At 42.5% G+C, this 22,615-nt stretch overlaps 1 protein-coding gene across 6 annotated transcripts in view; it reads left to right on the plus strand.

The window, feature by feature from the left end:
• Positions 1-4,684: 4,684 nt before the first annotated feature.
• CDC14B (cell division cycle 14B) overlaps positions 4,685-22,615 on the plus strand; it is a 78,210-nt gene continuing 60,279 nt past the window's right edge. For 4 of the 6 annotated variants that reach the window (XM_087822600.1, XM_087822598.1, XM_087822601.1 and 1 more), the window contains exon 1: positions 4,689-4,906. In XM_087822600.1, the coding sequence (XP_087678726.1) occupies positions 4,747-4,906 (160 nt within the window). In that variant the 5' untranslated portion in view covers positions 4,689-4,746. Of the gene's footprint in view, positions 4,907-22,615 lie in introns of all 6 variants that reach the window. The other 2 variants (XM_087822595.1, XM_087822597.1) reach the window with 2 other exon arrangements.

Below are 22,615 nucleotides of genomic sequence, written 5' to 3' on the forward strand. Positions count from 1 at the left end.
GAGCGTAGAAGAAGCAACAGGAGAGCGTGGCTGGGCTGCTTTGTTTCACTGAGGAGTCAGAGAGAAGGGGCCTTGGAGACAGGTTCAGGGGTAAGCCCAGGACAAGCTGCTGCTGCCCATTGCTCCCCTGGCTGCAAGTCTCATGGGGTCCCCTGGGAGGGAAGAAGGGAGTTTGAGATGGCTCTGGCGTGCTCCCCTGGTGGGAAGCGTGCACAGGGTCCTTTGTCCTGAGCATATTTATCTCTTTTTTGCAGGTGGAAATCTTAGGGGAGGTCTCAGGAGACGGTCTCAATAGAATATCCATCAGCTTTCCAGATGGGCACTTTCAGGGTCCTGGTGTCCACTGATGGGTCGGTCCCAGGGCAGGGGGTCATCAGTCAGTGTAGCTGGTCCTGAGGCAGCCATAGGCACCACTTGTCTGGTTTTGCTGCATTTCTAGATCTGGAGCTGAAAAACAGCTGAGGCCTAGATGTTACCTTTAGGGAGGAAACGTTCAGGGGGTTTAAACTGCATGACCAGGGATATGCTGGGGGAGGTTAGGTTATCCTGGGGTCAAGGTTCTTGTTTTCCCAATTTTGCCCCTTGCTAGGCATCCAGGGCTTTCTGCCCTGGTGAGTTTCTGTACCTGAGTTATCTGTACCTGGCTTCTGCTCATGTCTCACACTGAATATCTGATGTATGTCAAATGCACGCCAGCATTTCTCAAAAGGTAAATGAAAGAGCGAGTTCTGTACTGCTTATTCAGCCCCTAGGCACAGTCCTCTTTTACTTTGAGATGAAAGCATTCTCAGTCATCCTCTGATCACAAAACTCAAAATAATTAGAATATTCACCCCCTCCCCACCCATTCCATTTTATTTTTTGTGTGGGAGGAAGCGTACATAACCAATCAACCAAATTAACATCAGAAATATTGTTTTAAAAGTCCACAATTACAGGGTTTGGTCTGAGGTCCAGAAAATTTAATAAAAACATATGACATTTATACAACTATAGAGGTCATTCAATTTCAAAAACCCACCTGCAAGAAAAGGTCCCATTAAACTCTGTTCTCAACCTGTGAAGAATGGTGCTGGACCCAAGAAAGAGCCATAGGTTTTCAAACCAAACTCACTGCAGGACCTGGGTTAAGGACCTGACCTCAGTAAGTAACCGTTTTCTTCCCTTTTCACAATTCTAAGAGATTTTCAGTCTCAGGGTCAGGAACATGGGGGATTTTAGATTAATGCTGAGATTACCAGAAATCCAATTAAACACAACCAATTTTTCTTAAATGTGCTAGAGGAGATTTCACTGTGTGTCCATTTTCCCATATCCCTGCCACCTAAACCATCTAATTTTTATCAAATTTTGACATTAAAGAAAGTATCTTCACATAATTAAAGCTGTAATCCAGCCCTGACCAGTGTGGCTCAGTTGGTTGGAGTGTTGTCCCGTGCACTGGAAGGTCATGGGTTTGATTCCTGGTTGGGAGGCAGCCAATTGATCTATTTCTCCCCCCCCCGCCCCCCGCCCCAGAATCAAGAAAATATAATAAAATTTTAAAGGAAAAAAAAAAAACCAGCTGTAACCCATTGATTCTAAAACTTATATTACCATTTGAAATTTTAGCATAACATATCTATTGACCAGTTTCTACAAATCGCAGGGTAAGATTTCAAATTTTCAGACTGTGGCTTATCTGAAATACTCATTTAAGAAAATGCTCTATAACTGTTTTCCTTTCAGGGTGAGTTTTGCCTACACTCCTCCCGTCCCTTTGTTGCTTTTCAGTGTGTTGCCCACAATGTTTATAATCACAACCAAATGCATCTATTCTCTGAGCTCAGACAACTCAGAGAAAACAACTTAGCGTTCTCCAGTGTTTAGATTCTCACCCTGCCCTGCCACTGCCTCTAATTGGGTCACTGGTCCTCACTGAAAGGACAGCCTTGGACCAAATATTGTCAAGGCTCTTTCAAGCTCTAAATTTCTATGATAAATGGTCAGACAATGAACAACAAATTCACCAACCAACCATGCAAACTACATTTCCTGTGGCCAAATTCTTAGAACCAAGAAGACACCTTTTTTGAAGTGCGGGAAGACTCAAATTTTTCAAGGAAAGTGCAGCAACAAGTATCTGTAAGAAATAGCACTTTTAGCCACTATCTAAACATGACCCAAGAATAAAATATAATTAGGGTTTCAAACTTTAATATATATACTCAGCACAAGGACTTGCTTATTCCAAGAATGGAAGCTATTTCTGCATAATTATAAAGTGTAATCATGTACTTTTTCTCTTAATGATGTTATACTAACAAAACTGCAAAGTCAAATGTAAAAATGCTTAAACAGTATAATTATGTTTAGACTTTTATCTTTTATTGAAAACGAATTTTGTTAGAATTTCTAGCCCAAACACTGTATTTGAAGGTGAAAGAAAAGCAAATTGATATAAGTGAACTTTTTGGCACTTTAGTTTTAATTTGACATTTAGGTAAGTCAGTCTCCAATAAATAGATTGTCATTCCAGGAAGCCAAGCAGACAGCTCCCATGTAATATTTATTCAAAACAAGACCTACTGAGATGTTAAACTTTCCGTGGTGATTATTTAGAAATATATGCAAATATCAAATCATTGTACATCTGAAATAAATATAATGTTATAGGCCAATTATACCTCAATAAAACAAAAAACAAAAACAAGACCTGTTGTAAAATCTCCTGTAGTTTGGGAAAGGGTGGCCTTTGTATTGTTGAGCTCCTAGGCCAGTGTGAAAGGTCTCCTCCAATCAAAACAGAGGATGGACCTGGGACTGGCAGGTTTCTGCTTACTGAAGTCGTTTACACAGCACTTCACAGCCTTTAACTAACTTCTTTGCTGCCCCTACAGGCAAAACACGTAGACCACTGTTAATTTCTGGCCTTCACCAATTTTCTTATAAGAAATAGGGTAAGGATGGACAAGATTATTAAGCTTCTGGTCTAAGTGGCTGATCTCTACTTCCAGACTGTTCCACTGAGACTGTCAAGCTGGACGAGGTACCTCCAGCCCCCTTTCCTCCTTCATTAACAGTGCTTAAAGTAAAGGTCTTTGACAATAGAAGTCAAATAGCCCATCCAGGAGGCCTGCAAATAAAATTTGCATTTCTGAGAGGCTTCCTGGGGACTGACAGACTCAACTCCCCTTTCTTTTCTAGAAGCTGGCAGTAGTTGTAAAACCACAAGATAAAACGTGAAAATGCTGGCCAATAGTCAGGAATAGTTTGCAAGTTGTGGAATTTTGGGCTACAAAATGTAAAGACTCCTCCAGTCTTCTCACCCTTTTAGATGCTATCATGGAAATTAGTTTAATGGCCCTGCCAAAGGACAGTTTTGGTTAAGTTCCAGAAAGATCCGGTGTTATTTCAACCCAGTAGAAAAACAAAGGGATCTGACTAGTTTGCAAGATAAAAAGTTCATAGATTTGATTCGCCACTGGCTTCGATACTTCAATAATTTGACCTGTAGACACCTTAGGTAAGGAAAACATAGTAACTGGCCTATAAAATTACTGAGTTTAATGTGAGTACTGGATTCGAGATGAGTTAGGAGGTGGAAACCATTATGATTATGTGTCTCCACTGTTGTTTTATACACTCAGTAAGGAGCCGTTGCTTGGTCTTTTTTTTATTTTAATTTTTATTTAATTTTATTTTTTTAAGGGGAGAAACATCGGTTTGTTGTCCCGCCCATTTAGGCATCACTGGCTGATTTTTCTAAGTGTCCTCCCATCCAGCCGCAGCCTTGGTGAGTCCAGGGGCCGCTCCGACCGTCTGAGCGCGCCAGCCAGGGCGGCTTGACCTTCTGAGTGCGGTGCTAGGTCAACGCAAGGAACGTAGCTGACAAGCAGCTCGTAAGTTCTGGAACCAAATCTACCTTAAGGCTACGTGGCGGGGGACAATTCAAGCAGTCCAAGCCAGAAGCCACGGCTGGAGTCCTCCAGTTGGCGTGATTACAAAGAAGACCAAGCGCGCCGTTAAGAACACGCACGCTGGGGAGCCGGAGTTACAGGCCGGGGCCGTGGGAGCCCTGGCGGCTCACGAAGGAGGTGGAACCGGGGTCTCGGCGCGGGGGGAACGCCGAGGACGCGGTCGAGTCGGGGCGCCGGCGGGGCACACGCACACTTTTTCCCTTGATTGGCGGGATCACTCAGACTTTTCTTTATGGCGTCACTGGGTACCTGCCTGTAGAAAGGCCCCTCTCTGTGACGTCACGCCGCCCTGACCAATGAGAGGCCGCAGTCTGCAGGCCGAGGAGGGTTGTGGGCCCTTTTTTGTGAATGAAGCTCCACGGAACAGCCCTCCTGGGGTCCCCGGGCACCTCGGGCTGCTGCGCCCCCCGCCTCCCCCGCCTCCGCAGCTGCGTCCCCGGCGGGCGGGCGTGGGTACCCGAGGCAGCCCCAGGCGCCCCTCGCAGCACCCCCCCAGCGGGCGGCGGGCACCCAGGGGCGGGCTGGGGGGCGCCGGCAGCGGCAGGAGGCGCTGTAGCCCGGGCTGCGGCGCGGGTCCTGGGGAGGCTGCGGGAGGGAGCGGGGCCGGCGCGGTGGGCCTGGCCCCTCCTCTGGCTCCTGCGCCGCAGCCTCCCGACGGGTGCCCGCCGCCCCTGCGGCGCCGCTCCGAGCCCGCCGCCCCGCGTGCGCGCGGCTGGCGGGGGCCTGGGTGGGCTCCGGGGCTCGCGGGGCCATGGTGGCGGCCCCCTGACCAGCCGCAGCCGCCTCCATGAAGCGGAAGAGCGAGCGGCGCCCAAGCTGGGCCGCCGCGCCCCCCTGCTCGAGGCGCAGCTCGGCGTCCTCGCTGGGCGTGAAGAAGAGCCGCAGCGCCACCCCGCAGGACCTGCACCGCCTGGGCCCGCTGGACGACCTGTACCTGGACATCACCGGTGAGCCGGCGGACGAATGTGCGGCGAGGCACCGGGACACGCGGCGCCGCGCGCGGGGCCCCGGCCCCCCCGGGGAGCGGAGGTGCCTCCACCCCCACAAAAGCCCCAGCCCGCCACACCCCCTTCAGGAGCCTGGCTCCCGGGGAGCGACCCCTCCGCCCAGTTGCCATCTGGGTCGCGGTGAGCTGTAACTTTATCTGGCTCCCTCCCACCCAGCATGGTGGGCCCAGGGTCACCTTTCTAGATGGCTGGAGTCGGCTCAGCACCTCGGGCTTTTTCTAAGTTCCGGTTGATACCACCTTGGGGGTTCCACGCGGGGTTGGCCCTCTCAGGAGCCTGAACCCCCGAGACGCCCCAGAGGATTCCCCAGCCGCGCGCAACATGCCCGCAGGGGAGCTGTTTGTGTGGCGTTTGCCAAACCTCAGCCGCTGGGTAGGAAATGGAGCCCTCGCCGGGCGGCGGGCGCGACGGCCGCCTCCCGCCGGGGCCTGTGCGCCGCGCGCGGCCCGAGCACGCGGTCCTCCCCCGGCGCCGGGAAACGCGTGTCCCGCGCGTGGCATCTGACCTGGTCAGCGTGCGGAGCGCCCAGAGTTGTCGCTTCTGGGAAACCGCAGCCAGACCCGGCAGGTAGAAAAGCAGCCCGCCCGTCGCTGTTCTATGATGGGTGCCGATGGTGCAGTTGTTGGCGGCTGCGCCGTCGGACCTGGAGCCGCTGGGCTGGCCGGGAGTGACGCCGAGGCGCTGTGAGCGCAGCCGGCTTCAGTTTGGGGGGTTTGCAGTCTGGTCAATGGGGTGTGTAATGTGGAAGCCTTGGCATACCTGGGCTTTTTAGAAACTGTTTCCTGCCCTTAGGCATTGATGCACCAGGTGAGCTGGAGTGGCCTGGACATTAACTTCAAGGGTATTCAGACAAACAAATGTACAAATTATTTTCTAGGTTGATGGATAGTTGGAAACTAAGGTCTTTTTTTTAAAAAAAAGCTGGGAGGTTTCTCAGTGTGGGTGGGTGGCCCTTGGGAACAGAGGGGCAAGAGGAAGTGGTTACCTTAAGTCCCTGTCCCCTGCTGGCACCTGCCTGGCCCATGGCAGTGAGAACTGCTCTCGGGGGCCAAGCCAGCTGGCTGGGCGGAACCGGGTCCCACCGTGGCACCGGGTCCCACTGGCGTGCGCCCCGGGAGGTGGCCCCGCCGAGGAGGGCTGGGGGAGGGGGACCCACACATTCCTTATGCCTTTGTTATTTATACTTTTTCAAAGAAATTTTGTTCAATAGCTTTTTCATTTTAGGGCAGGTAATGCCCTTCCATGGTATAGAACTCTCAATTCTAAAGGTACACAGGAGTATAGTGGGAAGTTGGTCTCAGCCACCAGTGTCCTTCCCCAGTGGCAGTGTATGTTCCTAGTCTCGGGGACTTTTTCCAGAAACAGGCTGAGCGCTACGCAGTTACCCCCCTCCACACCCAGGTACCTGGTAGCACACGGCGTCTTGTTTGCAGGTTGTTTTTTCTTCGCGCTATTTCTTAGCAGACCCATTGTTTTGCATTAGTACAGGCAAAACTGCCTCATTTGCTTTTAATTACTGCTTAGGCCAAAGTAGATACGGCTTTAAAATCTAAAACCATGAAAAAGAATATGTGGATTTGAATGTATATATGTTTTAGAGCTTGTTTAGACAGCTCCTTATTGATGAACATTTAGATAGGCTCCAGTCAAAAACGAGGTTTTTGACAACAAAGTCGTGGGAGTAAATATTCCTCCTGCTTCATTGAGAAAAAATGCAATGTGGCTGGCTTTCCTGAACGGTGAGCAATGAATTAACTTCAGAAAATATCACAAGCAGAGTACTGAGGAAAGAGTTGCTACAGTATATAGATGATTAAAATGCTGTTATTTGGCTTACAAGCCCAGATGAATGGAAGAGGGGGTCCAGTCTCAGGGTAAGATCACCCCAGGGAAGTAACGGGGTCAACTTTCCCTGCAGTTTCCCCAGGTGTCCCTTAGTAACAGTCTTGGCTTCCTGGAAAAAATGATACTAAATCAGTCTGTTTTGGTGTGACATACAAGAGAAAAGAAAGTGACTTGGGGTGCAGTGTGTGGATTACTTTTTGTTGGGTTTATAGGGAAGGGAAGACTTGAGAGCTCATCCTCAGCAAATGGCAACCTGGTCCCATTCTTCCCAACTTGTGTTTTTCTCATTGTTTTCTTAACTTAAAAAGTAATGCATGCACATTTTTTAGAGTCGAACATTACCAAAGGAGATACAGATTTAGTCAGTCTCCCTCCCTGGTAAGTTTTCTTTCCCTTCAGTTGTCTATGCATATCTTAGTTTCTGCAAATTGTGCCATACCAGCAAGAGCAGTCCTCTTTGTAATGCCTGGGTGGTATTGCATTGTGTGGCTGAAGTGTGATTTATTTAATGGTAATAAGTAAATGGTTACTTGGTGGTTTTCCAGTCCCTACTGCAAATGGCTACTGTAGCATCAGTGTGTATAGCTACCTCCATAATGTGACTGTATCTGTAGAGTTAAATAGAATGGAGAGGCTGGCCAGAGTATTCATAGGTTTATCCATTCATTCATCAGTGAAATGTTCTGGCGATTATGAATAATGCTGCTATGAACGTTCATGTACAAGGTTTTGCATGGACATATGTTCTCAGTTCCTTTGGGTATATACCTAACAGGGGAATTGCTGGATCGCACGGTAATTCCATGTTTAATCTTTTGAGCAACTGCCAGGCTTTTTTCCATGGTGGCTGCACCACCCAATATTCCCACCAGCAGTGTACCAATTATTCCACATCCTTGCCAGCACTTATAATATTGTGATGATTTTTTCCCATCGGGGTTAGTTTGTAAAAATTAATGCACATTATCACTTCTGCCCTTAAATACATTAATTTTTTTTTTTTTTACTTTAGTCCCTTGACGTTTTTACTGCAAATTGAATTCCCATTGATTCCAGGATAGTTCATGTGTGCACATTTAGTATAGAATGCTTAATGCCTATTTTGTACCTGTAGTCCTTTGTTCTGTGGTCACTGTTGCTTAGTGTCCAGCCAGTCACCTGACCACACTGAGCTAAACTATACTAGAAGCAGACTGATGGGGATTTTATTCCTACCCCGACCCCATCAAGATGTTACTGACCATTCACTGAGTTCTTGCCATGTGCAATGACATGGGTTTTTACCGGAGCTGTACTCCTGGTGCAGTTCCAGGACACCATGTGAAAGGTCAGAAATACAGTATAAACTGCATACATTAATGCTAAACAATGCTGAGTAAAGATATAATCAGAATTAGTTGTTACCAGTCAAGGGAGCTGAGGGAAGAAGGGAAACGAGGAGGGTTTTCAGTTTAATTTGGAACTAGATAACTCAAGATGGGAGAAATACCAAAGGAAAAAATGTTGGGCACAGTCATATTTTTTATTTTCTTATGAACCTTCGTGTCGCCAGATTTGATCTCTTATGTTCCTATCCCTTAAGTAGGGCCCTCCGTAAACGACAGTGCACATTCTCCTTTCCTCTTTATCAATGTAGGGAAACATTTTAAAACTGTAACACTGTAATCTGTTTGATGATTTGTAGGGTTGATTCTTGGTACAGAACTTCAACTTATTTTACTTTCTTGTCCTTTAAATTCCTAACTAGTAAAGAAAATTGATAATTACTAGTTAAAAAAGAGTCTTGGTGGTTTGTCTTAAATTTTAAAAAAATGATTTTTTTTCAGTGTCTGCCACAATATTCTACCTTTTAAAGAGTGTCTATAACAGTAAATTATTTTATTGGAGACGCTCTAGTTGAGTTCAGGATTGTCATCTGAAAGCACTGATTGATAGTGTCTTGGATACTCATCAAATAAAATTAAACAATACTATGTCCCCTCCTTTTTTTAGGATTAAAAAAAAGTCACTAGACATCATTAGATAGGGAAAAATTATTCCTTAATTTAGGAAGTATTTATTGCATGTTTACTATGTAAAACAGTCATTCATGCATGTTCATTGTTTGCAGTGATAGAAGTATATTTTCTTGAGATATACTTGATATGCTGTTACCTGGAGCACTATTTCAAGGAGGAAATAAATTCATTTTTCTTCTCGAGTTCCATGTAGTAGATTATTGAGTTTCAATAACTGAAGCTCGTCCAAGTATGTACTATTGATTTTTCTTCTTGCATATGACTTGTATTAAAAAAAGGAAGAAAAGCCCTAGCTGGTTTTGCTCAGTGATAGAGCATCAACCTGCAGACAGAAGGGTCCTTGGGTTCAATTCCAGCCAAGGGCACGTACCTCAGTTGTGGGCCCGATCCCCGGCCCCGCTGAGGGCATATGCGGGATGCAACCAATCAGTGTGTCGCTCTATTTCTCTCTCCCCCCCTTCCACTCTCTCTGAAAAGCAATGGATAAAATATCCTCGGGCGAGGATTAAAAAATAAAATAGAAAGGAAGAAAATTGCACTTTTAAATTTGTTTATAATGTGAATTAATTTTCTTGATTTATGTGCTTAATTCTTCAAAATCTTTACTTCTGATGGTGTCATATTATCTGCTTTAAGTATAATTCTTTAAGTATTCCAACATCACACACAGACAAAAACCTAACACACTTTTTTTGTTAAATTTATCTTTATTATTGAAAGTATTACAGATGTCCCCCTTTGATCCCCTCTATCCTGCATCCACCCCACTCCGAGGCCTGCCTTATACCAATGCCTGTGTCCATGGGTTATGCGTATATGCATATAAGTTCTTTGGTTAATCTCTCCCCACCCTCTCCCCCCTTCCCACCTTCCCTCTGAGACCCCTCAGTCTGTTCCATGCTTCAATGTCTCTGGATCTATTTTTTTCATCAGTTTATTTTGTTCATTATATTCCACATATAAGTGAGATCGTGTGGCACTTGTCTTCCTCTGACTTATTTCGCTTAGCATAATACTTTCCAGTTCCCTTCACGCTCTCCCAAAGGATAAGAGGTCCTTTTTTGCGGCTGCATAGTATTCCACGGTGTAAATGTACCACAGCTTTTTCATCCTAACGCAGTTTTAATATTACTGCTTCAGTGGACATAAAGAGTGGTTGGACATATAGATGAGGAAGGGAAGGTGGGATAACTGGCTTACAGAGATGGTCAGTCAGTGTAAACTCTAACTTCTCTGTGCCTTGGAATAGGAATGAATTTCCCCAGTTCCTTTGGGTTCAGGGAAGGCTGGAATGAAATCTACATTGTGGATTTTTAGGATGGAATTACATTTCCAAGCTTCTGAGATAGTCTCTGGGGATCTCTGAATTGATAGGACAGATGTTTTGTTTTTTGAAAGAATTTCAGGCTATCATCTAGAAATGTCACAACCAACCACTTTTCCCTCTGAAGAAGCCAAGACTAGAGATAAGTAATTTTTCCAAGTTGGTGGTTTCTTTTTGGGAAATAAATCCATGACTACCTGACTTTAGTTCTTTCCAACAGATAAAGCTGTTTCACGGAGTTGTACATAAATGGTTTGTTGAACATCTACTAATGAATCCTGTGCTACTTAGGCTAGTAAACAGTGTCATAGTAGATGCTGCAAAAGTAGTATCTGTAAAACTGAATTTAGAGAGATGAGTAATTAACCTCAGGAATTTGGAGAAATGAACAAACTAAGGACACAATTTAGGTCCTCTGGAGCTCATGCTGTTTTCCAGATTTGCAGTCCCCATTGCCCAGATTTTCCTGATATTTCATTCATTTAACAAATGTATAGTGAATACTCAGCCAGGTTTTTGGTTTTTTTCTCAAGTGCTAAAAGTAGTAGGTCACTGCTGGAGATCGTCCCTGCTCTTATGGGACTTGTTTTGTGTGTTAAGTGAGGGAAAAAACTTGAAGGGCCTGAGGGAGATCCAGGGACCAGTGTTTAGAGGAACCACATCGTATTTGAAATCTAACTTTGATGGGAAGAGTTCAGGCAGAGCTAATTCTCGTGGGTAGGCAGGAGGAAACCAGGGTAAGCTCGTGTCTGCCCACGCGGGGACTGAACACAGCCAGATTATTAATAACCTTTGGAGTCGTGATTTTCCCACCCGTTTAAAAAGCGCTCAGAGTTGTTTGGAGGGTGAAGTGAAGGGGCTGCATGTGAACCGCCTGGCCTGGTGCCACATTGACATCCAGGCCCCGCTGATGTCCTCAGCATTCCAGGTGTGCCGGCAGTGGGCCAGGACAGGGACACAGGGGCGGACTGGGCCAGTCGTCAGTGCTGGAAGGGTTTCTAGCTCAGGAGCAGACATTTCCCCATCTGTGTACTTGCACACAAGGCCGTGAGTCAGCACAGTGGAAATGCTGTGTCCCTCTCTCTGCTTTGAAGGGCGCTCCTGGTGGCACAAACCAAGGCTGGCTCAGTATTTGTCAGCAGCGGAGCAGGAAGCAGGAGAAGGCTTCTCTTGAAAGATTCTTTGTAAGAGGAAGAATAAACCCAAGCCATTCCTTCCTTTTTGAAGCTATTGTTACATATTTTTCTTATACTGAAGAGTTTCTATGTTGCCTAATATTAAGTCGCAGCTAGGCTTATTTGGGGGGTTTTGCAAAAATGCAAAGACCTCACGGGAGAGCCTCATGTTGAAGGTTATAGAAAATAAATATATTAAATTATTTACTGAGAGAATATGAATTATTCAGAGTGGTTAATTTAAACCATGATTGTGCCTCTAGTACATCCATTTTAAGAGAGTATTACACAGATCCAAAGATTTATACTGGTGGTGCATGTGACCGGCAGACAGGGTACTTTTTTGGGGAGGGAGGCGTAAAACATTGTCCTTCAAAAGGCCTTTCCATACAGAGGCCCAATTTATTTGAAATGTGTGGGTGTTGTACATAAATAAGAAATTAAATATCTAAATTTATTTTTTTCTATATTAGGAAAAAATAATTTTAGTAGCCAGTAATTTGTTTCCCTTCCCAGGTAAGGAATATTTTAAATCTTAGTAAATCCTTTAAGGTCCTTCGCATTAAAGTTATTTTGATAATTATCTGTAAGTTGAAATGAAAGCCTGACGAGAGTTGTTTATCTGAGTATTTCAAAGCCATTCCTCACTTAGGACTGGCACCTTTATGAGTGAGGTAAGTAGGTGCAGGGGTTGTTGTGGGCAAAAGTGGAGAGATTGTATTAGAGATTATATTGGTTCAGCAGGAGGTAACCAATCTTCCAAAATTGTTTCTTTACATCATTTGGTTTTAGCTTCTGGGTTAGTCACTTAATTTCTAGAAGTGCTGACTTCTGTATTAGGCAGGAATTACCTTCGAAAACATTTTCCATGATGAAATTGATTTTAACATCCTAAATACAAGGATATTGAACTGGAATGTGTACATCTCATCTGGATTCTGGAGTTTATATGGAAGTTTTACGCCTTCTCTCTCTCTCTCTCTTTTTTTTTTTTCTATAGCTCTTCCTGGATACTGCACCAAAAAAGGTATTCAGATCATTGACTCTACTTTGCAGTTCTTTCTGATGATTTTAAATGTAGATTTAATCTGTTAGTTGTGATTCTTGGTTCCGTCCCTTCCTGTTTGCTTGTTTTAAATATTTAGTCTTAGGTAGCGGATTCAGTTTTTTATAACTGTAGAGTATCTTTTGTATGTTTATGGCTCAAGTTGAAATTTGTCTTTATATGAAAAGTTGTGTTGGTTTCTGTGTCCCAGTAATGCTGAAAGTAGTTTCTGTGATATTTCCTTGGGTCAATTATGAATGCTATGTTTCAGATGGTGGATATTTTTGGTAATATATATTTTTGTGTTTTAATTGAATCTCACTTTTGTAGGCTTTTGATGAAAGGATACTTACAATGAGTTGTTATAATAGCTATTCTTGACTCCCCCTCCCCCAGCTTACTTAGTTATTTCTAGGCATTTCTTTGCTTAATAGGCAGGCTTGTGTCTTATTTACTGTGTTTGGCAGGAGGAAATGTCATGAAATGCCAACCTGAACTTTGGGAAGAGGGAAGCTCTTTTATATTCTGTTTTTCTTTTTAAAAAGTATTCAATTCCCTTTGATTTTCAAGTTCCTCAAATAAGGCCAGAACAAATCCGAATGGCCCCACATATACATATTTTCCCCCCTAATTTTATAAACAATTTCTGACTTTATTTTCTTGGTCTTTTGTTCAGTTCCTTTGATTTTTAGTCTAATTTATATTCTAGAAGAGCAGTTCTCTTAGAATGGTTGATTCACCAGTCAGTTCAAAGAGTGGGTCTCATTGTCTCTGAGTTGAAAAGCTGAGAAGTTATGCTGGCTAAATTCATTCTAATTGTATAATATCACATTGAATTCATTTTTCCGGTAGTTCACTTTTATACCATTAAAATTTGGTTGGCAGTGTACTTTTCACAAAAGAAAAACATCTTGTTCCTGATGTCAGTGGTGTCTGTTGTTCCTTTAAGTTCTAATTTGAAAGTAAGATTACTTTCTTGGCACTGCTACTTAGTTTATGACATTAATCTTTGAACACCCAGTCCATAATGCTATAATATCATTACAGATTCTGAATTCTGCAAGGCCCTCTATTTTAGGACCATCACAGCTGAATCATTCTCTGCATTTTGCTCATTTATACCCATTTGTATTTGTATGAAATGTGCTGTGGAATTAGTGTATTCATTCAACAAATATTTATTGAGCAACTACTTTGAGCAAGGGCTTGGGCCAAGTATTACTGAGGAAGGAAGAAAGGGATGTGAGGATTTATAAGGACCTGCTCCTTACCCTGAAAGGCTGAGAAGGAATAGACTTTAAGTCATCATCTCAGCGAAGATGGGTAGTGAAGGAGTCAGTGTGTAGTTTTGTTCTCTTCATTGAAATCATGTCCGTTTGAGAGAACTTTGTGATGGAAATGTCACTGGATAATTCCTACACAAAGTGAATTATTTTTTCTAATATGTAGTGAGAATATTTGTCTTGTGGTGTCTTTCTTGTGTATGCATGTATACATGTGTGTGTTTGTGTATGTGTGTGTGTGTTAACCTTTAACAGAAACCAGGGTAAAAAGCTTCATTTTGCTATATAACTAATCATATATCTATATCTATATCTATATCTAGATATATGTGTATGTACATATAGTTAATTTACTGAAAATCCTGTCTCTACTAAAACAGAGCCAAAGTGAAAGGTCTACATGCCAATCAATTCTATATCTCTAACTTGAATCTCAAAGTATCCCAGAGGATACAATTTAAAATGAGATGCTTTGTTTATTCTTAAGAATACATTATTTATTGGTAAGAAGTGTTATAGAACACCTTTTAAGCCGGGTATTGCTTCTTAAATTGAAAGCAATAAAGATGAAGATCGCTAAATATTTTAAGAACTAGATTTGGTGTGTGTGTGTGTATTAACCTTTAACAGAAACCAGGGTAAAAAGCTTCATTTTGCTATATAACTAATCATATATCTATATCTAGATATATATATGTGCATGTAGTTAATATACTATATGCACTATATGTGTAACTGGAACTGAAAGGCATTCTGATTTTCACATTTTTTATAGGTGCTGAGGAAGAATTGCTTTGACATGAATGTATAACAGAATTAATATTATGCTTTTACATTTTTGGGAGCTGTTCTCAGTGTGCTCTTGGAATTTTTGTTGTAATCCTTTCATTGGAGAGCTTGTTGGAAGCACCTGATACCTCAAATTGAAGCACCTCAACATGCATTTCTTTCTTTTTGACATTAAACTGTAAAATACTTAGAATTTAGCTAGCAAACACAAGTGCAATTGGATTTTAACTCAACTATTAATACTACATTCTAATTTTAAACTGTTGTGACTGAAAGGGCTGGAAGCACAGATTCACTTAGGACATGATTTTATAGCCTCGTGCTTACAGTGGCCGCTGCCAGCGCTGGAATAGAGATTGCAGGCTTGCTCCTGGCGCCTGGGCAGCGACACTGGCACGCAGGCCGGGCGATTACATCTCCCTCTGTGTCCGTGTCTGTCTCGCACAGAGGAGCTTATCTGTGAATGTCATGGACACTCAATAATGGATGCCTCTGAATGACTGGGATCTTTGGAAAGGAGGCTTGAGGTACCATTTTAAAAGGTTCTCAGGTTTTCCTCCAGAACCAGCAGGAACTGTTCTTGACCACTGCACCCTACTAGTCTCTGCTTTCTCCTTCCCCCTGACAGCACCACCGCCCCTAACTGAGCTGTCAGTGTGTGGAAGGGGACCGCAGGGGCGGGCGAGTGCTGGGCTTGGGGACAGACTTTACCCAGCATGGGGGAAGGCCTCATACCCCCCAGAGCCGCCTCACAGTGGTAACTTCTTACATTCTTCCCGTAACAAGCATCAAGGCATGGCAGCCTGTGCCGGCCGGCGTGGCTCAGCGGTTGAGCGTCGACCTGGGATCCAGGAGATCCCGGTTGGATTCCCGGTCAGGGCACAGGCCCGGGTTGCGGGCTCAGTCCCGTCAGGGGCGTGCAGGAGGCAGCCCATCAATAAGGGCTCTCATCATTGATGTTTCTGTCTCTCTCTCTCTGAAATCAATAAAGATATTAAAAAAAAAAAAAAAAAAAAGACATGACAACCTGAACTAAATAAGAACTTTGCTCCAAAATGAAAAATTATTTAATGAAATCTATCTTATTCAGGAGAGCAGAGAAAGGAGAATAAACCTTAAAGTATCCTTTATTTATTAGGACTTATTCAAACTATTTTGATCAAATAAATTTATTTTTATTTTATTTGAGAGAGAAACATTGATTTGTTGTTCCACTTATTTATGCATTCATTGGTTGCTTCTTGTATCGACTGGGAATCGAACCCAAAACCTTGGTGTTTCAGGACAACTCTCTAACCAACTGATCTGCCGGGCCAGGACCTGATCAAATAAATTTTTAGAAGTTAAAGTTGGGGATTCAGAAGACAACCATTTCCAGGCACAGTGTTAAAGGAATTTTTTCCTTAATGTAACACTTTGGGGAATTAAAAAATTCTTTTTTTAAAATATGTCTTTATTGATTTCAAAGAGGAAGGGAGAGGGGCGGAGAGAGAACACTAATAATGAGAGAGTCATTGATTGGTTGCCTCCGGCATGCCCCCCACTGGGGACCGTGTCCGCAGCCCAGGCATGTGCCCTGACTGGGAACTGAACCGAACTGCTTGGTTCCTGGGTCAACCCTTGACCACTGAGCCACACCCAGCTGGGCCACAAGAGCAATTTTATTATTATTATTATTATTATTATTATTATTATTTTTAGTTAATCCTTAGCAGAAGATATTTTTCCCATTGATTTTTTTTTTTTTTTTTTTTTTTTTTTTAGAGACAGTGGAAGGGAGGGGGAGAAACAGAGAGGAACATTGATGTGAGAGCGACACATCAATTGGTTGCCTCCCACAAGCGCCCTGACTGAGGCTGGGGATGGAGCCTGCACCCAAGGTACGCACCCTTGACAGGAATCGAACCCGTGACCCTTCAGTCTGCTGGCCGATGCTCTAACCAGTGAGCCAAACCAGCCAGGGCACAAGAGCAATTTTTTTAAATATATCTTTATTGATTTAAGAGAGAGGAAGAGAGAGAGATAGAAACATCAATGATGAGAAAGTCATTGATCGACCCCGCAACCCGGGCATGTGCCCTGACTGGGAATCGAACCCCGATCACCTGGATCCTAGGTCGACCAACCGCTGAGCCACACTCGGCCGGGCACAAGAGCAATTTTTAATGCTAATTTTATGCATACCTGTTACACATCCATGTAACATAATCCTATGCAGTTCTGCTTTGTTATAATTGTATTGTCTTCAAAATATTTAAAGAATAAGTAGACATATGTAAAATTGGAGTTAATGTCTTGGGTTCTCCCATAACACACTGAGTCAAAGACTCCAATGCAAGTACAGTTGCCTCTTGAACAACCCTGGTATTAGTGACACTTGATCCCATGCCGTCAAAAATCGAGTATAACTTTTGACTCCACGGAACTTAATTGTTCCCTGGTGTCAGTGAGAATTGGTTTAGGCCTCCCTTGGATACCAAACTCCTTGGATGCCTAAGTCCCCTACATAAAATGCCCTGCACCAGGGCATACAGCGGGCCCTGCATCCACAGATTTCCAATCACAGATTGAAAACGGTACAGGTAGTTATTGAAAAAAATCCCTGTAAGTGGATCCACACAGTGTAAACCTATGTTATTTAAAGGTCAACTGTAGTTTTTTGGGGAGATGATCCCAGGAAGCTTTCAAGGGGGAGCTGGGAAATAAGGGGGTCAGGAAAGGCAGGCTATAGATGGCTCATTGAAGCAAGTTAATTCTGTGGTAACTGGAATTTAATCCCACAGGGGAAATCTGGGAGCCAGTAGAGAACAAGTAAGGGTCTAGGGGCTGGGTACTTGCATACCAGTCTCTTGAGGGTGAGTGATAATTTTGAAGTGCTGTGAGGGTGGCCAGATTGGACTTTGTAAGCCCTGAAAGAAACGAGGAGGGCTATGGGTGGAGCTCCCAGGGAGCCTCCTGCTGCCAGTTACAGTATTGATTGGTCCCCGTGTGCTCTTAGTGCTCTTATTGTACGTTTTCAGCGAGTTAGCACTGGACCACTATCCTGAGTTGTGTGTGTCATTGTCTCTATGTTGTGCCCTGGTGGTGCGTTTTTGATAGCAACTGTTGAGAAAAGGGGAAGAATGCAGGTGACAAGGTGGGTTTGCTAGAACCACCAGAGAGTACTAAGCTGGAAGTGTACGCCGCAGCTTAATGGGGCTCTTGCAAGGAATTGCCTAAGGAAACTAGGTAAAGATCAGTGTGCAGTTAAGGATGGTTGGAAGCGCTTTGATTTTTATGAAAAGCTTTATAAACATCACTGTAGCTTGGAGGTTCGACTAAACAATAGTGTGATTAACATCTAGAAAAATTAGGGGCAGAGACCATCCTGACTTCAGTGGATGTGAAGTGGCTGGAAAGCTGCGTCCCTGCCGGTGCAGAATGCCAGGACTGGATCTCCATGGAGACTGCTGATTCTGTGCAAGTTCCATTTCCAGGAACTCTTCATCCCCAGCTAAATGGAGTTTGTGAAGTCAACCACCTATGTCATTTACTTCTAATAAGGCCAGATAACAAGTGTTAGGTACTCTGGGGAATGTTTCAAGATAAATAAATCTACTGACTAAATGGCTCAAGAGTTTATTTGTGTACAAAGTGTTACACAGATACAAGGTTGGGAAATCAGTTAACAGTATGTGGTGTAAGTGCTGTTTTCTTGCCTTTCTGGATGCTTTCCTCTTATTATTAAAGCTTTGCACAGTCCCTTTTCATTTTTCTTTGGAAATAATAGTTCAGCTACTATTCTTAGTGGAGGGGGAAATGCCATACTGCTAATCTTGTAATAGGTGGAATTCAACAGTGCTGAAGCTTTCACATGGGATCAAGATTCAGTAACAAAAGCCCTTGACTCTGGAAGCATTTTACATATATTTTCTTGAATATCAGTGAGTAGGTGTTAGAACTTACTTGAAGAAGTAGTGCTGGTGATCTTTCCCATCCTTTAATGATGTTCCATTTTTTGAGGTGCGTTCATGATTCTGGGTTCACACACATTCACTATTGGTCTGTGCACGCCCCTTTATTAGGCTTTCTATGTTATTGAAATGTGGCCCACTAAACACTCTGTGTGTGTACAGATGTGTGTATGTTTGTATCCTCATGCAAATTACAGCACATTATTCCCACTGTTTCTGCACCTTGCTTTTTTTACTGTTCTGATGTTGCACAGAATTGGAACAAAAGGAGCTGGAGAAACCTAATGGATGATGCTTTTAAGCTGCTCTAGGTCGAGATGTGATGATAATAGCCTCTGGGTAGTCAATATCTGCTGGATGCTAAGGCCCATGCTGAGACCTGTCTCACCTTCACCCTCAAATAAACCTCAGATACAGGAGCTCATTATTTTTTAAAAAGACAACACAAATAGAAAAGGAAAAATGATTATACTAGCAAGGATGTTTTCTTTATCAGTTTAAACTTGGTCATAACAACCCCCAACCTCCACCCTCCTGCTTCCCTCCCCAACTTAAAAGAAAGATTTAATTCTTATTTCTGTTTCACATCCACTGTGGGGCAGCAGGGGACTTGGCTTGTTGTAATTGCTTGGGGACCTAGACTGATAGCACCCTGTCCCAGAGGAAAAAGGGTGCTGTGGAAGGTCTTGAGTCGATAATTAAATGCTCGTTTACACTCATAGATCATTGGCCAGAATTAATCACAGGATCCTACCCAACTGCAGAGAGACTAGAATGTGCCTTTTAAGGAAGGAGCCAGAAATATTTGGTGAACAGCTTTAATGACTACATTTAGACTTTCAGATTGCTCAGTGCATACTTATATACGTAGATACCTCTATGATGTTTTTACATCAACAAGGGAAACACTATAAATATAGTTATCATTGCTTTTTACACCTCATGTTACAGTGGAATCTTTCCTTCTCATAAGTATATGTTTAAATATAAGTACTTCAAAGAAAGGAAACATACTGCCAATTATAACTGTAAGTCACAGATTTTAAGATACAGCATATTTCAGAGATGTTCAAATAATGAAAAAATTTACATCTTAGACTGATCGAATACATTATACCTTAGAGATCTTTCCATTTTACTCAGATTTTCTCAGTCTTCTTCACCGCTGCATAGTTTCACTCTGTAACGCGCAGGAGAGCCTTACTCGAACCCTTATTGCTACTCATTTGGATGGTTTTCGACTTTAGCTATAAAAAATAATGCTGCATATGCCATTTCATATGTCCAAATGGGTATCAGGGATGGCTTTTCAAAAGTGAATTGCTGAGTTAGAGGTATGTATATTTATAATTTTGATAGAAGTCCTACCCATTTACAATCCCACCAGCAGTGTATGAGAGGAGTTACTTACAAGTTCGTCAACAGAGTGGGTTACCAAACTTTTGGACTTTTGCCAGTCTGGCAGATGGAAGATTAAAATCTGAATGGAGTTTTCTTTTTATTTATTTATTTATTTATTTATTTATTTATTTATTTATTTATTTTTCACTAGTGTAGTATGTACACTTTATTGCCAGCATGTAACTATTTCACTGAGAGAGTATATATATATATATATATATATATAATTCAAAATATTACAGATGTCCCCTTTTCTCCCCATTGATCAATGTACTTTTCATTTGTATTTCTCCTAAGAGGCAGTTTCTGAAAACTGGCTCTACATATCTTTTGTCCATTTTTCTATTGGGCTGCTGGCTGCTTCCAATTTATATGCATTAGGCTCTTTAAATGTTAGAGAAATTATTACTTGTTAGGATTTACAAATGTTCTCTATGTGTCATTGCCTTTTGATTTTCTTGTAGTTGTGGTGGTGATGTGTGTTTGCTGTGCAAAGTTTGTAGGCGAACCTGCTGAAATCTTTTCTCTCATGGCTTCTGGATTTTAAGTCATAGTTGGACTCATCAAAGTTATTAAGGAATTCTTGTGTATTTTCTTCCATTTCTTCTTGTCCTGGCCTTTATGCTGTCGTTCTTGGGCATTTTACTTATATTTTAAGCTCCCAAATGCATTGTTGTTAACAATAATCTTTCCATGTAGGTACCATTTTTAGTGCCCTTAATACCTTTGTGTGGATCCTTCTTCCCGAAGGATTTTTAAAAAAACTTTTCATATAGTGCAGGTCTGCTAGTGATGAACTCTTTCATCTTTTGAATGTCTTAAAAGTGTCTTCATTATGCCTTCATTTTTGAAAGATTTTTGCTTAGGATAGCATTCAAGGTCAGAATTGTGTTTTTTTCTAATGTCTTATCACTTGCATTGGTTCCAGTAAGAAATCTGATACCCTTATCTCTGCCTGTGTGTGGCATAGACTTCTTCCTCTGGCTGATTTTCAGATTTTCTCTTTACCACTGGTTTTGAGCAATTTGATTATAATGCAGTTTTCTTCCCGATCCTTGTGCTTAGAATTCATTGAACTTCTGGGATCTGTGGGTTTATAGTGTTGATCATTTTAGAAATTTTCAAATTTCCTTCCTTTAATATATTTCCTGCCTGTCCTCTTCCTTAATATACAATTACTTCTTGTATATGAGGCCATATGCGTCTCACGGTTCACTGATGCTCTTTTCAAGTCTTTAGATTTTTTTCTCTGCTGTTTCATTTGGAGAGGCCACTGCTATGCCTTCTTCACTAACTTTTCCTTCTTCACTAACTTTTTCTTCTGTTTTCTTATCTGTCATTTATCCCATCAATGTTATTTTTCATCTCATAGATTGTAGTTTTCATCTTCAGAAAAGATTGATTTGGGCCCTTTTTATATCTTGTGTTTCTACTTTAATTTACATACCATACAACCCACCAATTTAAAGTGGGCATTTTAATGTGTTTTTTGGGGGGAGGGGGGTAATACTATATATAAATATTTAAATTTTAAATATTTTTAAAATAGTATTTTGGGGGGTAAGTAGTATATCTACAGAGTTGTACAGCGCTCACCATCATTTTAGGACATTTTCATTACCCCCAAAAGAAACCTTGTACCTAATAGCAGTTACTCCCCATTTCTGTCACCTTCTCCATCTCAGCCCTAGGCAACCACCAGTCTGCTTTCTGTCCCTATATATCTCCTATTTTGGACATTTCACAGAAAATGGATTATGCTATCAGTGATCTTTTGTGACTGGTTTTTTTCACTTTAGCATGTTTCACATAGCGTGACCCTTTCGTGAGGGTCATCCAAGCATGTATCCCTTTTGTATGGCTGCATAATATTGTATCGTATGACTGGGTCATTAGCTGATGGACATTGGGTTGTTTCTACTTTTAGGCTTTTATGGGTAATGCTGCTGTGAACACACACACGTTTTTATGTGGATATATATTTTCATCTACTTAGCTTAGGGAAATATGAATACAGTTATAATAACTTCTAATGTCTTTCTCTGCTAATTCTAACTTGTGCTTCAATTCTAGGTCTATTTTGATTGACCAATTATTCTCTTTATGGGTCACACTTTTCTGCTTCCTTGGATGCCTGGCAGTCTGATTGGATGCTGAATTTTACATTAGTGAGTGCTGGGTATTTTTGTATTTTTAGAAATCTTCTCGAGCTTTGTTCAGGGATGCACTTAAGTTACCTGCCAACAGTTTCATACTTTCCAGTCTTTTGTGGTTGGTTAGGTGGGCCTGGATCAGTGCTCAGTCCATTACTGAGGCAAGACCTTCGAGAGATAAGAGTAATCCAGTGCCCTGGGACTTAAGAGATTTTACATATGGGCCCATGAGAACACAGCCCTTGCAAACCTTGTGTGAGTGCCCAGCACTCCTTTTGGAGGGGTCTTTCCTGGGCCTCTAGTAGTTTCCTCATATGCATGTTCTGTACTCTGTTTAATATTTGGGACTTTTTGCAAATCTCTAGGGTTCTTTTTCTGCAGCTTCTCCTCTTTGGTAATGTGTCCGATTAACTCCTGACTCCTTGGTTTCCCTGGACTCAGCTGCATCTCTTCAACTTGAAGTCTGCTGGGTTCTGCCTTAGTTTACCCTCCCTGTGCAGTGGCAGTGAACTGGGGCAACCTTAGAGCTTTCCTTTTTTATTCCCTCTGTCTCAGGGATTACTGTTCCTCCATTTTCTGATACCTGAAATCTTGAAAACCATTATTTAATCTATTTTGTCTGTTTTAAGAAGACTTTTTTTTTCTGGAGGTATGGTAATCTGA

Source organism: Miniopterus natalensis, chromosome 12 (genome assembly GCF_054644295.1).
Source record: "Miniopterus natalensis isolate mMinNat1 chromosome 12, mMinNat1.hap1, whole genome shotgun sequence".
In the NCBI taxonomy this organism is placed as follows: domain Eukaryota; kingdom Metazoa; phylum Chordata; class Mammalia; order Chiroptera; family Miniopteridae; genus Miniopterus; species Miniopterus natalensis.